Source organism: Halichoerus grypus, chromosome 12 (assembly GCF_964656455.1).
Source record: "Halichoerus grypus chromosome 12, mHalGry1.hap1.1, whole genome shotgun sequence".
In the NCBI taxonomy this organism is placed as follows: Eukaryota; Metazoa; Chordata; class Mammalia; order Carnivora; family Phocidae; genus Halichoerus; species Halichoerus grypus.
This window is the reverse complement of record NC_135723.1, coordinates 39,185,367-39,198,852: the sequence shown is the minus strand read 5'-3', so window position 1 is coordinate 39,198,852 and position 13,486 is coordinate 39,185,367. Positions and strand designations below refer to the sequence as shown.

Sequence of the window (13,486 nt, the reverse complement as noted above, 5' to 3'; positions counted from 1 at the left end):
TGAGTCAAAGACCTAAAAGTAAGACCTGAAATTATAAAACCTCTAGAAGGAACCATAGGAGAAAATCTTTGTTCCTGGGATTAGTCAAAGACTTCTTAGGTAGGATACATAAAGCATAAGCCAGAAGAGGTAAAAATTGATAAATGGATTTATTAAAAATAAATACTTCTGCTCTTCTAAAGACAGGAAGAATGAAAAGTCAAAGAATGAATAAAAATATTTGCAAACCGCATTTCTGATAAAGGGCTAGTATCCAGAATATATAAAGAACTCTCACAAATCAATAATAAGAAAACAAACAACCCATTTTTAAAAAGAAGGAGCAAAAGATATGAACAGATATTTCACCAAAGTAAATACACAACTGGCAAATAAATACATATTCATACATCCTTGGTCACTAGGGGAATTTTGATTAAAATCATAATGAGATACTATTACAAACCTATTCATATTGCTAAAATAAATTTTTCTTTTAATATGACATTACCAAGTTCTGGCAAGGATGGAGAGCAACTGAACTCATGCACTCCTGGTTGGAATGCAAAATGTACAACTAGGTTGAAAAACAGTTTAGCAGTTTCTTATAAATTTATCACACAACCCATCATCCTACTCCTGGGTATTTACCCAAGAGAAAGGAGAACATTTCCACACAAGAATCTGTATGCAAATGTTTATGTCAGCTTTTTTTCAAAATTGCCAAAAAACTAGAAACAATCCAAATGTCCCCCTACTGGGGAGCAGATTAATTGTGTTACATCTATATAAGGAATACTACTCAGCAATCAAAGGTCTGATATACTGGTGAGCGCAACTACATGGATGAATCTCAAATGCATTATGCTAAGTAGGAAAAAACAGACCCAAAAGCCTATATATTGTATTTGTATGACATTCTGAAAAAGACAAAATTATAGGGACAGAAGACAGACCAGTGGTTGCTGGAGGTGGGGGTAAAGTGAAGGGATTAACTATAAAGGGCACCAGGGAACTTTTTGAAGTAACTGTGGTGATGGTTTCATGACTATGTGTTTCTCAAAAATACTGAATTTTACCGTGTGTGAATTATACCTCTATAAATTGACTTTTAAGAGACTAATTTTTTAAGATTGATTTATTTATTTGAGAGAGAGGGAGTGAGTGTGCGCGTGCAGGGGGAGGGGCAGAAGGAGTGGGAGACAAGCAGACTCCCCCTTGAGCAGGAACCTGACCCAGGGCTTGATCCCAGGACTTTTTTTTTTTTTTTTTTTTTTAAAGATTTTTTATTTATTTATTAGAGAGAGAATGAGAGAGAGCAAGCACATGAGAGGGGGAGGGTCAGAGGGAGAAGCAGACTCCCTGCCGAGCAGGGAGCCCGATGCGGGACTCGATCCAGGGACTCCAGGATCATGACCTGAGCCGAAGGCAGTCGCTTAACCAACTGAGCCACCCAGGCGCCCGCAGGACTTTTTTTTTTTTTAAGATTTTATTTATTTATTCATGAGAGACAGAGCGAGAGAGAAAGGCAGAGGGAGAAGCAGGGTCCCAAGGAGCGGGGAGCCCAATGCGGAACTCGATCCCAGGACCCCGAGATCATGACCTGAGCCGAAGGCAGACGCTTAACCATCTGAGCCACCAGGCGCCCATGATCCCAGGACTTTGAGATCATGACCTGAGCTGAAATCTAGTCAGACGCTTAACCAACTGAGCCACCCAGGCGCCCCTAAAAAACTAATTTAGTGATCTTGCCCACATACATGCTTCTTCCTCAACTCTCCCCATCTTAAAAAATAGCATCCCGGGGTGCCTGGATGGCTCAGTCAGTTAGCAACTTTGCACATGGGCTATTCTCTATACCTGGACTCCTCTTCTCCTTGGCTCCTTTTTTAATGGCTAGCTCCCTCTCATTCATAAAGTTTCAGCTTCACATGTCATATCTTTAGAGTAGTCTTTATACATGTTATAATAGTTGACTCCTGACATTCTCTTTCATAACACCCTGTAGGGTTCCTTTCCCAATTTATTATTATATATTTATGAATTTATTTAAGCAGACTCTTGGTTTCGACTCAGGCCGTAATCTCAGGGTCATGAGATTGAGCCCCGCGTCGGGCTCCATGCTCAGAGCCGAGTCTGCTTAAAGACTCTCTCCCTCTCCTTCTGCCCCTCCCCTCTGTGCTCTCTTCCTCTCTGTCAAATAAATAAATCTTTTTTAAAAAAATGGCATCACTATCCACCCACTTTCTAAAGCTGGGAACCTGGCAATGATACTTGAAATTTCCTTTTCCTTCTCCGCTCATCCACATATAATCCATCTCCAAATGTCATTAACTCTGCTTCCAAAATATATTGCAAACCCATCTTCTAATCTTCCTATCCAAGTTTGCCCCTTCGTGCAAATCATCATCCCTTCTCACCTACCCTGTTGCAATGGCTTCGCTGCTGGTCTCCCTGCTTCCATTCTTGGCCTCCTCCAACCCCATTTCTGCCTAACGTCAGAATAATGATTTTAAGTGAAAATTACACCATGTCATTGCCTTGCTTAAAACTTTTCTGTGGCTCCCTTTCTAAACCCCATACTTTGGCCCCCAGCAAGCTGTATATGACCCAACACATCGAATGTCATCGTGTGGCACTCCACTGTACCCTCTTGTCCCTCCCACCCACCCCACACCCATGATACTCTGACTGCACTGGCCTTCTTTCTTGTGTCGAATAGTCCAGGTGTTTTGCTCCCTTAGCAACTTTGCACGTGCTATTCTCTATACCTGGACTCCTCTTCTCCTTGGCTCCTTTTTTAATGGCTAGCTCCCTCTCATTCATAAAGTTTCAGCTTCACACATCGTATCCTTACAGTAGTCTTTATACATGTTATAACAGTTGACTCCTGACATTCTCTTTCATAACATCCTGTTTGGCTCTTTTCCCAATTTATTATTATATATTTATGAATTTATTTTGCTAGTATTTATCTCCCCTACTAGAATATAGCTTCTTGAGGGCAGAAACTATTTTTTTCAGTTACTTAGCAAATTAACTGACACATCATAAGAGCTAAATAGATATTTGTTAAATAAATGTGTAAACTAATAAGCCTCCTCCAATGAAAAAAAATAATGATTCCAATGTGATCATCACTGAAATTACCTGGACCAACACACACATTTATATAGTTCTATATAATATATATATATATATATATATATATATATATATATATATACACACTTATGTGTTTGAGACTTATAAATCGGATCCCTACTACATTACCTGAAGAAAGTAATGATCACCAAGTTTCACAGCCATGAGTGTGCAAATAGATGACAATGTCAGCCACCCAGAAAGGCTTACCTCTCCAAACTAATTGCTTGGCACAGAGAATGGAGCTGGGAGTTGTACAGAAGTGTAAAGCTGTGTGTCCACTTAAGGAGTAGCAATTGAGCTTTGCTCCATGGTCACAGAGGATCTTAACACAATCCAAGTTGGCCATTTCACAAGCCACATGAAGAGGCGTTTTCCCGTTGGGTCTACAGTTGATTGTAGCATTGTGGTCCAGGAGCACCAGAAGACATTCCACGTGACCAAATAAGACAGAGAGATGCAAGCCTGTTGCCCAGGAAGACTTTAATTTATAACTAGGCAACCAATAACCTGAACAAGAAAAAGAAAGAAAGTTTAAGTTCTTGGCCTAGGATTTTTCTGTTTTGTGAGAATTTTTACAAAGTCTTTTACTTTGGTCACATTTATAAAACTGGAGGGGGGAGTGATTCAGAAGTTGTAAACTAGTAACCAATGGGTCTGCAAATGTCTAGTTTAGAAGCATACTTGGATATACTTGAGTGGGACAGGCACTCTTGAGTCTCTCTGTTTCCAGTATTTTCCATTACCTCGTTCCTTTATTTACTTTATCTTCCTGGCCCTTCAAGGCATTTGGGTTTGAGACCTTCATTTATGGGATTGCATTTTATTTTACATGGTGAGTTACATGAGACTCTTATTGTTTTAACTCCCAATCATTGTTTTGAATGATTCTGAAGCTGTTAGTTACAAGATTATATCTTTTATTCCATCACAGTTCTTTTGCCCTATAGTTGTTGCTGTTGTTGTCAATCGGAGGTATGAATGTATTCGATGTCTTTAAAAAATTTGTCTTGCCAAGATTTTATTTGCCTGCCTATTGGTTTTTACAATACCTCTTACTGATAAGAAGAACTTAAGGCAACTCACAAATTTTACACAAGATTTTTTTTTAAATACAAGATTTTTTTAATTATCTAAGGGCAAAGGAAAAAAAATAATGTAGGTAAAAAAAAAAAAGTGGCCAAGGGTTAAGATCTGTACACAAAATATAAACCGTGTCCTATACACTAGAACCACATTGCAAATTTGCCTTTGAACTTCCTAGCAGCCAAAATAAATAGGAAAACATGATGTATTGCACAATTAACTATGCCCACAAGCTATATACAAATTAATTGCTCAGGAGAAGCATAGCTGTTCCTAGAACTGAGATCTTAGATAAATTTTTCCCATTAGTTGTTGGAAATGTTCTCTCTCTCTCCCCTCCCCCCTCTCTCCCTCATATGTCTCACAAGCCATAACAAACATAACTTTATAAACCTTCTTTCAGTGTCAATACCTACAGCCATAGCATTAAGCTCACTATGAGTGGGTAATGGAAAATAAGTTCAAAAAGATAAAATACTGATAGCCAGATGAAGATGTAGAGATAACTCAACAGCTTAGAAGGGACTCTAGGGCTGAAACAACAAAACATATTTTAACATGGATAAATCAGAAGGTTGCTTTTAAGTTATAAAATTCCACTGTACAAGTACAAGGTAAGTGGAAGATGGTTTAATGGTAATTTATTTGAGAAAAGACCTAGGGATTTGAGTTGACAGAATTCTCAAAAGGAGCCAACAGGGGGATGGAGCTGCAAAAAGCTTAATCCAATCTTAAGCTACGTTAATAAAAGTGCAGGGCCCAAAACAAAAGGGGTAAAAGTTGTATTTGTTACTGATTAGATGAAGTCAGAATAAATCTAGAATATTGGGAATACTTCTGGGCAACAGTGCTGAGCATCTGGAGGGCGCTCGGAGGATGAGGCCCACATTACAAGTGGGCCTGGCGATCAGGTATTAAAATTCTCTCATTTAAGTGAGAAACATCACACACGTGCTGCTCCTGGGTATTTATCCTACAAGTACCATCACTCACACGTGACATGCTCTTTAAGGGCCACTGTATTGCCCAACTTCCAAGAACATCATCTGCATTGAACTCTGTGAAAAGTATAAAGTTCTCAGGAATTATAATAACCTGGCCCGTGGACAAGAACATGCACCACACTATAGCATTGTTCTTAATGGGTAACGATTGGAAACAATCTCAATCTTCATCAACAGGAGACTGTTTAAAAAAAAATGATGGTGCATCCATGCAATCGAATACTGTACAGCCATTATAAAGAGGGCTATTCTATGTATACTGATATGGGAAAATCTCAAGATATATTATTGAGCAAGAGAAACAGGAGCTGACCAATGTACATAATATGCTATCATATGTGAAAATATTTACTGACACCTCAAACAAGAAACTGGTTACTGCAGTGGCCTCTAAGAACTAGGCGCTGGGAGACAAGGACATAGATTTACTCATCCTTGGATGCCTCCTTTGAGCTTTTAAATTCAGTACCTTGTGCATGTATAACTATTTGTAAAAATAAGTGAAATTAAAATAAACTATTGTCCCCCTGTTCAGAGGGGGAAAGATAATTTAGTTTCAAGGCCATATTATAGGGTCGTGTACAATGCTGACTAATCCTGAGGGAATGAATGAACCCAACTTGAAGTTTGTTTTTCTGTAGCCCACTGTCCACCCTAGACACACACACACACACACACACACGCACACACACACCTTTTTCATTCCATTCAGAATTCTAAGGCCATTTGACTTTCCGTCCCTCTCAGCTCTCCCCTTAACCACATCGCCTCTTTAAAAAGAAATCCAAAGTTAATTCACACTAAAGTCTAATGAACTGAGGATTTTTTTAAAGTGTGACCCTCTTAGGATTATCTGAATTTATGTAGGAATCTGTATTCAACTAATAGAACTAAGGGCTAAGATACGAATTTGAGATCCCAGACACTGCGAAGAGAAGGTGTTTGTTGATAGGAACTTTTCTCTTGCAGAGACAAATAGTATCACAGACCTCTGGGCTGCAGCATTATCAACCTGTGCCTGTAATGTGTGTGTGTGTGTGTGTGTGTGTGTGTGTGTGTACAAACAGATAGGCACACACACTACATGTGTGTGTACCCATTTATATGTTTCTATTTAGCTATGTACATTGAATCTCCATTCTGAGCAGAGTTTTCAAGCTCTGTGGTGTGCAACCTGCTTTTGATAATGAATGAATCACATTAACACCAATACTTAATCAGTCATTTTAACGCTCAGATTTCCTCAACGAGCAATTTGCAAAGCCAGTCTCTTCTAACTGTCTTGGAAAGAAGCTGGTTCCAGATCTGGAAACTGGAGTATGTTTTGCCTGCTGATTAGCAGCAAAGATTTGGCAGCTCTGTGCACCAACTGATTGGAAACTCGTGCCTGCTTCTGCAATGGGAAGAAAAATGATCTCAGAAAGGAAGCAGTAGAGAGCTGATTAAGAAAACACCATTTTGATGTAAAATCAAAGAAAACACAGAATGTTAGCGCTGGAGGGAGATTATCCAGTCCAAGCCTTTCATTTTCCAGATGAGAAAACTGCCACTTTTTCAGGCTGCTAGAGCCATAAGTCGCCCGCCTCAGTCCAAGCTAATGGACTCAGGATATCTGCAATGCAGGGTTTCCATCTGTCTTTGTCTTTGTGGAAGCAGAATAGGTTTTAGCGCCAAGCCTGCTTCACAAATCACGAGGAAGGAAAGCAGATCCTGCACTCAGCTATAATATGCCACATCTCTGATATGGAAATGCATTTGCTTGTGGATGTTTTCTCTTCTTCCTAAATTCCCAGTAGCACCTAGAGAATCTATCCTGCCCCGTTTATTCCGTGCATCAGTCGTCCTTAGTCTCTCAGTCCCTTGCCTCTGCCTGTTCTTTGGTCATAATCATTAACCAGTAAATCAGCCTCGGAGACAGCCAGGTCCTGGGATTCAGCCCACCCCCACCCAGATGAACTTGTGCCTACAACTCACCTCTCCTAGATGGAAATGTGTGTAGGGGGTTGGCAACAAGACACCCTTGCTGGTGCCCCTAGAAGCTGAATAGAGAAATAGGAAGGGGACAGATTGTCAGATACAGATCACAGCCCACCGAAGGGTATCCTGAAGCCGCGGTGCAGAACTTTTTGATGGTGGTGTGTATGTGCATCTGTGTGTGTGTGTGTGTGTGTGTGTGTGTGTGTGTGGAGCGGGGGGTTGGGGGGGCCGGATTCTGGATCATTCGATGCCAGGCATAGCAGGGAAGCCTTCTGGAGCGAATGGAGCAGCCCACAGCAAGGAGGCTATGGACAGTCACCCCTTGTGCCCTCACACCTTAAAATGAGGCTGCAGCCACAGGTCGCTTTGTACCAAGTGTGGGAAGGAGCAAGAGCGTCCTTTCCACCTCACCTACACTCTGGGGACCAAAACTGCGGTAAAGCCACCCCCAGAAACCACAGTGGGGCAGCACTGATCAACATGCTTGTGTTAATACCGAAACGCCAAGGCGTCAGAACCTGTCCTCTACCACAGAAGCTCCAACAGGGACAGCTTAGCCGAACTACAGAACTTGTCCTCTACCATAGAAGCTCCAACAGGGACAGCTTAGCCGAACTACAGTTAACTCATCAGGCATCTTCACTTTGTACACTCTTCCTTCCGGGGCAGAATTATCCCAGGGCTTCAGGACCTAGAATGTGATTAATTCTGAGCATTTGTTTTTCAAAGAGCCCCCCTCTGCTCACCTTGGCAGGTGCCGGGCTGCCTTCTGTGTGCTCAGATGGGCACAAAGGCCGGCGGGGGGCGGGGGGGGGTTGGAATCTGGGAACAAAGCCCCTGAGAGGGGAGTGAAGAAGCCTCTGCCTCCCTAAAACTGTTAGGCACTCACTCTGTCCCCCCACCCAGGTCTGCGGTGCGCGGGCTGCGATGGCTCGAAGAGCCCCGCTTGAGCGAGGGCTTTAACTGAGAAGAGACTACGGATCCTCCCCTAGGCAAAAACCCCACAGGGACTCTCAAATACAGGCCATGCCCACGTAGATTTATAGTATCTGCAGTTACTTTTCACCTTCCCCAAACCATGACACATCATCTGTTTATATCATTTCCCCTTCATATATCATAGATTATGGGCAGGCAGGGGATTTGGAGAGGGTCTTGACAAAGTCTCCGCTTTACAAATAAGGGTAAGATTAAGTAGCATAAAGTGCTCATGCCTGTCTCACCGGTACGGACAGATCAACTCAAACTCTGGTCTCCCCTAATCTTTAAACGGCCGCGGGTGATCTGCTGACTGCCTGCATTGCACTCCCAAACCAGCAGCACTTGTAGGCAAAAGTTCTAGAAGGATTTTAGAAATTTTACCCCTACAAAGATATTCAGCGTAATCATGTGTGTGTGTGTGTGTGTGTGTGTGTGTGTGTGTATGTGTGTGTGTGTGTGTGTATTTAATTAAATCTGAAACCAAAGAGATAGGCCTGAATAGCTGAGTAGAAAGCCCTCTGCTCAGGAAATACGGTAAAGAGAGAAGGGTTAGTGTTTGGGCTATCTTTTGGAAGAAGGGATTGATTCTGCTCCATGTTGGGGGGGATGTACACATCTCTGGTAAACTTTCAGCTAAGCCTGGGCTCTGCAACAGTTATCAGCTATAATGTTGTCTGAGTCCAAAGAACCCCACACACGAGAAGCCTCTGTTATTACAGCCAAAGGTTACACACGCCGCTCGTGGCTGGATTAGCAGACATTTGCTCTGCCTGTGTCCACGTATTTACACAGTCCTGAAGGATTATAGACTAAAGCACAATTCTTGGCTATCTTTTAATAGCTAATATTTTCAGGATAAATCTCAGAGCTCCCCCAGGAGAGGGGAAAAAAAGTCAGCCTGAAATGCAACATTTAAAAGAAAAAAAGTTTGAACATCCAGGAAGGGAAAAGAACCCTTAGGATGGTAATAGGAAAGTAGGAGAGCGAATTTCTGGCACAGAGGAAAATGAGGTGATAAAGAGATTATTCATTAAGAGAGTGGAAATCAGAGCTTTCAAGATATTTGGAAGGCAGTTGTTACTAGTAAAGTACCTGCCAGAAAGTTTTCCAGTGAAATCACTCATTGGTTATTTTAATTAAAAATATGACTACCAACCAAAGAACCTGCGGCTGTGGGCCATAAACGAAGTACTTAAAGTGCATTACACTGATTAATAAAAGGACTCTGATTAACCTTGCTGACTAGGGAATTTCATACCCAAGAGAGAAGTATGATATTCTGCCTGTATCATTAACGCGCTAAGACGCATGCATCTGAAAGAGAATCGAAATATGTAGTTGGAAAAGCCTTTGGAAACAGCTTTACAGATGTTCACGTTTCCAGTATAGGAATCACTAGTGAGAACCCATATGAATAGCTTTGGGTTTTCTTACAGATCCTGCGTTCACTCTGGATACTGCACGCTTGGCTCATGGGAAACTTTCTATCATTAATATCCCTTGACTTCACAACGACTTACTGCGTGTGGCAGTTAAAAAGTTGTTTGTGTATCTAACTTTTCTTCACGCCATTCCCATTTTAAAGCCGTCGTCTGGTAGATGGAATTTTGCTTGCTTGTTTTCGCTTTAGAGACACATGTCCCTGCTGTCCTGCAGGGGTTATCCCAAATGCCAGCCGGCATGTTTGTAATGTTTGCTTTCCAAAGTGTGAGACAGGTTTTTTTTTCTTCATTTAATAAAACATGATTTTATCTGAAGATTTGATGATGAGGTCTAACATAACTTTAAAAAATAAAACAAGAGCTCTCTAACTTTAAGAATCATTCTTAGGTGCTGGGGCTAGGCGGGACCCACAGTTTGAACCTGAGCTCTGGAATTCCGCTCTCTGTTGCATGGGCAAGAGAAGCTACTCAGTGGGATGAGGAAACAGAAGTGAATTTCCAGATGCTTTGTTCTGCCTTCCTCACAGAATCCACATTTTACATTTGCTTCCGTGAGCGTGCCAATTAGATGGTGGATTTGGGGGAGCAGTGTTTAGGCCCCAAGTTGATTTCCTTGCCAACAGAGTTCTGAATTGTCTTTCCAAAAATTATGAACTGACTTGTATACTAACTTAGACATACCATATTCAGGGAAAAAAATGTGGTCACTTTTTGAAATTCTATGAAAAATGCTGTATGTCCTAAAAGAAGTAAAAATGGTTTGAGATTAATTGTCCCCCTGTTGATCTTCTGCAGGACAATGAAATGTTGAATATAGATTACATTATTAATCACACAAGCAAATTTAAAGGTCGCATGGTATCTTTTATAGGTTTTAAACGTTGTCGTGCTTAATAAGCCACAAAGTAACTAAAACCTGAAGATTCTCACACTTTAAAAGTAAACAGATAACGTTTCTGTTTCCACATCTGGATGCTGGTTATATAGGTTTGTTTATGTTATGAAAATTAATCATGCTGTACACTTATGATCTGTACACTTTTCTGCGTGGAGCCTTTCAAAGGTGCTTTTAAAAATCAAAAACTGCTGCTTAACAATCCAATAGCATTCAATGTCCTAAAAGTCTGCTATGATTTAATAAAGTCTCACAAAGTTTAATCCAACTGCATACCCTTCAAGGCCACACAGGAAAGGGTGTGATGCCTCAGAATTATTCAGAAAGGAACTAACCCTAACTAACTAATTAACCAGTGTAGCCTGCTCTTTGTGACTTAAGAAATTGATATAACCACTTAGGTCAACTTTGCTTGGCTAGCAACTAGGATTCTATTTATCACTTCCATTCCTGACTGAAATATTAAAGGGATTGATAATTAGGCTGGAAGACATGTGAAAATGTACGGAAAAAAACTTGAAGAAGCTTTGAAGAAAGATGAGGTTTTAATCTGGGTTTAAGATTGAAGAGATAGATTCTTATACCCACATTAAACAGAGAGTACGTGTATTTCTTTCTGTGCATACCAGCGTGTGCACACGCACACATACACACAATTCCTGTTTAGACCCTGAGGATATGACCATAAATCCTGTTATTTCTGTGCATATGTTCACCTGGCATGTATAAGAAATGGAACTCTACTTTTCCTTTCCCAGAGGGTATAATTTGCTGTCTCCCTAATGGAAAGCCACATCCCACAGTCCTAACACTATGAAAACACCCATTAGTGTGAATGAATTTTTAGCTCTATGAGGACCATAGGAATCGGCTCATATTGACAGAAAGGATTAAAACTGCATTTTCTTCTGATTCAGGGGTGATGACCCCACTGGAAGCAGGAGAAACAGCACCCTTCTTCCCCGGAGCCTGCCCTAAAACTTCCTTTTTCTCACAACCTCAAAACCTTGGGTGATCCACGCAATTTGGCATGTTTTAGGAGATGGGAAAAGGCAGTCTTCACAACTCAGTGTTAAATAAATTACACTGACTTGGACCTAAGTTATTTTCATGGGCATACATGTTAAGCTTAAAAGATACCTTAAAAATGTATTTAGCGTTCAGTCTTTCACTGAACAAATCCAGAAGGTTAAAGTAATCTGATTATATGGTATACACTCCTTCCTTCTAACAGAGCCCCATCAACTACTTTTTAAAAAACAAACCTCTTCATTCTCTTCCAGTCAAAGTAGCAATGCCGATTTATGATAAAGCCCTCCAGGAAAAATCATCAACACAGTAACTTGTCTCCTCTATCCTTCCTTCAGAACTAACAACCAGAGTCCAGTAAATTAATGTGGAAATATATACCATTAACATTAGTTTCTGAAAATTCATGGTGCTGATGATTTATATGTGAACGGAAAGTACTTTCAACATGAAGAAAGAATTGCTATCTCTCTCCAAATAATGTACACCAGACCTTATCATCTATTTTGTTTAAACAGAAGTGATGTTGAACATGGTGTTTGTTTGTAGTCTGCTCACCAGATGGCCTCGCTACTCAAGTTCCCCATTAACTAGCTGATTTGGGAAATCAGAATCTGCGTACTTCTAATTTATTTCTGATTTCTTAAGTGTGGGTTCCAGAAAAATCCCTTGATAAAAAAAAAATTCAGTTCTCATTCTTGTTACCCTCGTTCTTCAAAAGGCAGACGTTCTGTACTCAGGATATCTACAATTTTGATCTATTATTGTAGTCAAGGAAAAAAAGTTTTTTTTTAACTTTTTAGTTTTTCTGGTTTCAGCTTTTTGCCTGAACTAAAAACTCATTAACATGATAAGGACCAGCAAGGTGCATCAAGGCAGAGCCTTACCCATTCATTAACCCTCCAAATGGGGGCAAAAATTCCCTTTTCCATCCAGATAGATACAGAGATGATATACCTTTATGTGGCTGTGTGAGCAGAGAGTTAGCACCTTGTCCCCAAGGCAGTCACACAGTCTGGATTAGATCTTAGCAGTCTGTTTAGCCATAATCTAAAGATGTTTTCTTTATTCTGTGTCATTTTAGGCAGAAGAAAAGTTAGAAATAAAAGCAAAGTACAATAATAAATATGATCGTCCAGGATTTCAAATTCCAGACACAAGGATAGAGAAAGAAAAGAAAAGACAGAAAGGAAGAAAGAAATACAAATATATACCACCCATGATGCTGTCTAGTTAAAAAGAGAGAAAAGATTAAATTAGAAATATTTTTAAAATACATACTTAAACTGTAAGAGCTACTGGCTTAGAGTGGGTGACCGACACTGTGCATTACAAAAAAAAAAAAATCCATTTTTTATCAATGTTATAATCACACCTATAATTTTTTACCTTGTTTATAAGATGCCAAAACCATATTCTCATCTTCAACTTCAAAAACTGTGTCCACATCTATTAGCCTTTGGATTAAAATGGCCTTCAGTTTTCCGAAGTCATTTGACTTTAGAGCCTCAAGGAAATTTCTCTTAACTAACTTGGCCGCTGCAGATTTAGTGATAGGGGTGGCGGCTCCTTCCATCCTTCCTCTCCCTCTGGAAGCTTTGTTGTGATTTATCAGGAGAGCGGCACCAAGCAAACAGGCACATGCTGGAGAGCCCACAAACTGTCGGCTAATTTTATCCCAAAGTTATGCTGATCCGTTCTATTTATATAGGGATCATTTCAAACTTCAAAATATCCTTCTTGGCTGTCACTGCCTTTTCAGGTCTTTTAAACTGGTTCTATACTCACTGATTCATTGAATAATATATCGTGTCAATATCAAGGAAAACCCTTGCAACACATTTCGGAGAGCGAAATGTCAGTATTATTTCTTAAATGATCAAAGCAATAGCGTAAGATTTAAAAGCTCTTAATGCTTTTTTTTTCTCCCTCAGTAAAAACATCTGGTG

At 40.3% G+C, this 13,486-nt stretch overlaps 1 protein-coding gene across 1 annotated transcript in view; it reads right to left on the bottom strand.

Annotated features, from left to right (window-relative positions):
• Positions 1 to 13,113, bottom strand: part of ASB4 (ankyrin repeat and SOCS box containing 4) — a 59,531-nt gene extending 46,418 nt beyond the window's left edge. The window contains exons 1-2 of the mRNA XM_036115681.2: positions 12,927 to 13,113; positions 3,334 to 3,633 (exon numbers count right to left, since the gene is read on the bottom strand). Of these exons, the coding sequence (XP_035971574.1) occupies positions 3,334 to 3,633; positions 12,927 to 13,113 (487 nt within the window). The remainder of the gene's footprint in view (positions 1 to 3,333; positions 3,634 to 12,926) is intronic.
• Positions 13,114 to 13,486: the final 373 nt, after the last annotated feature.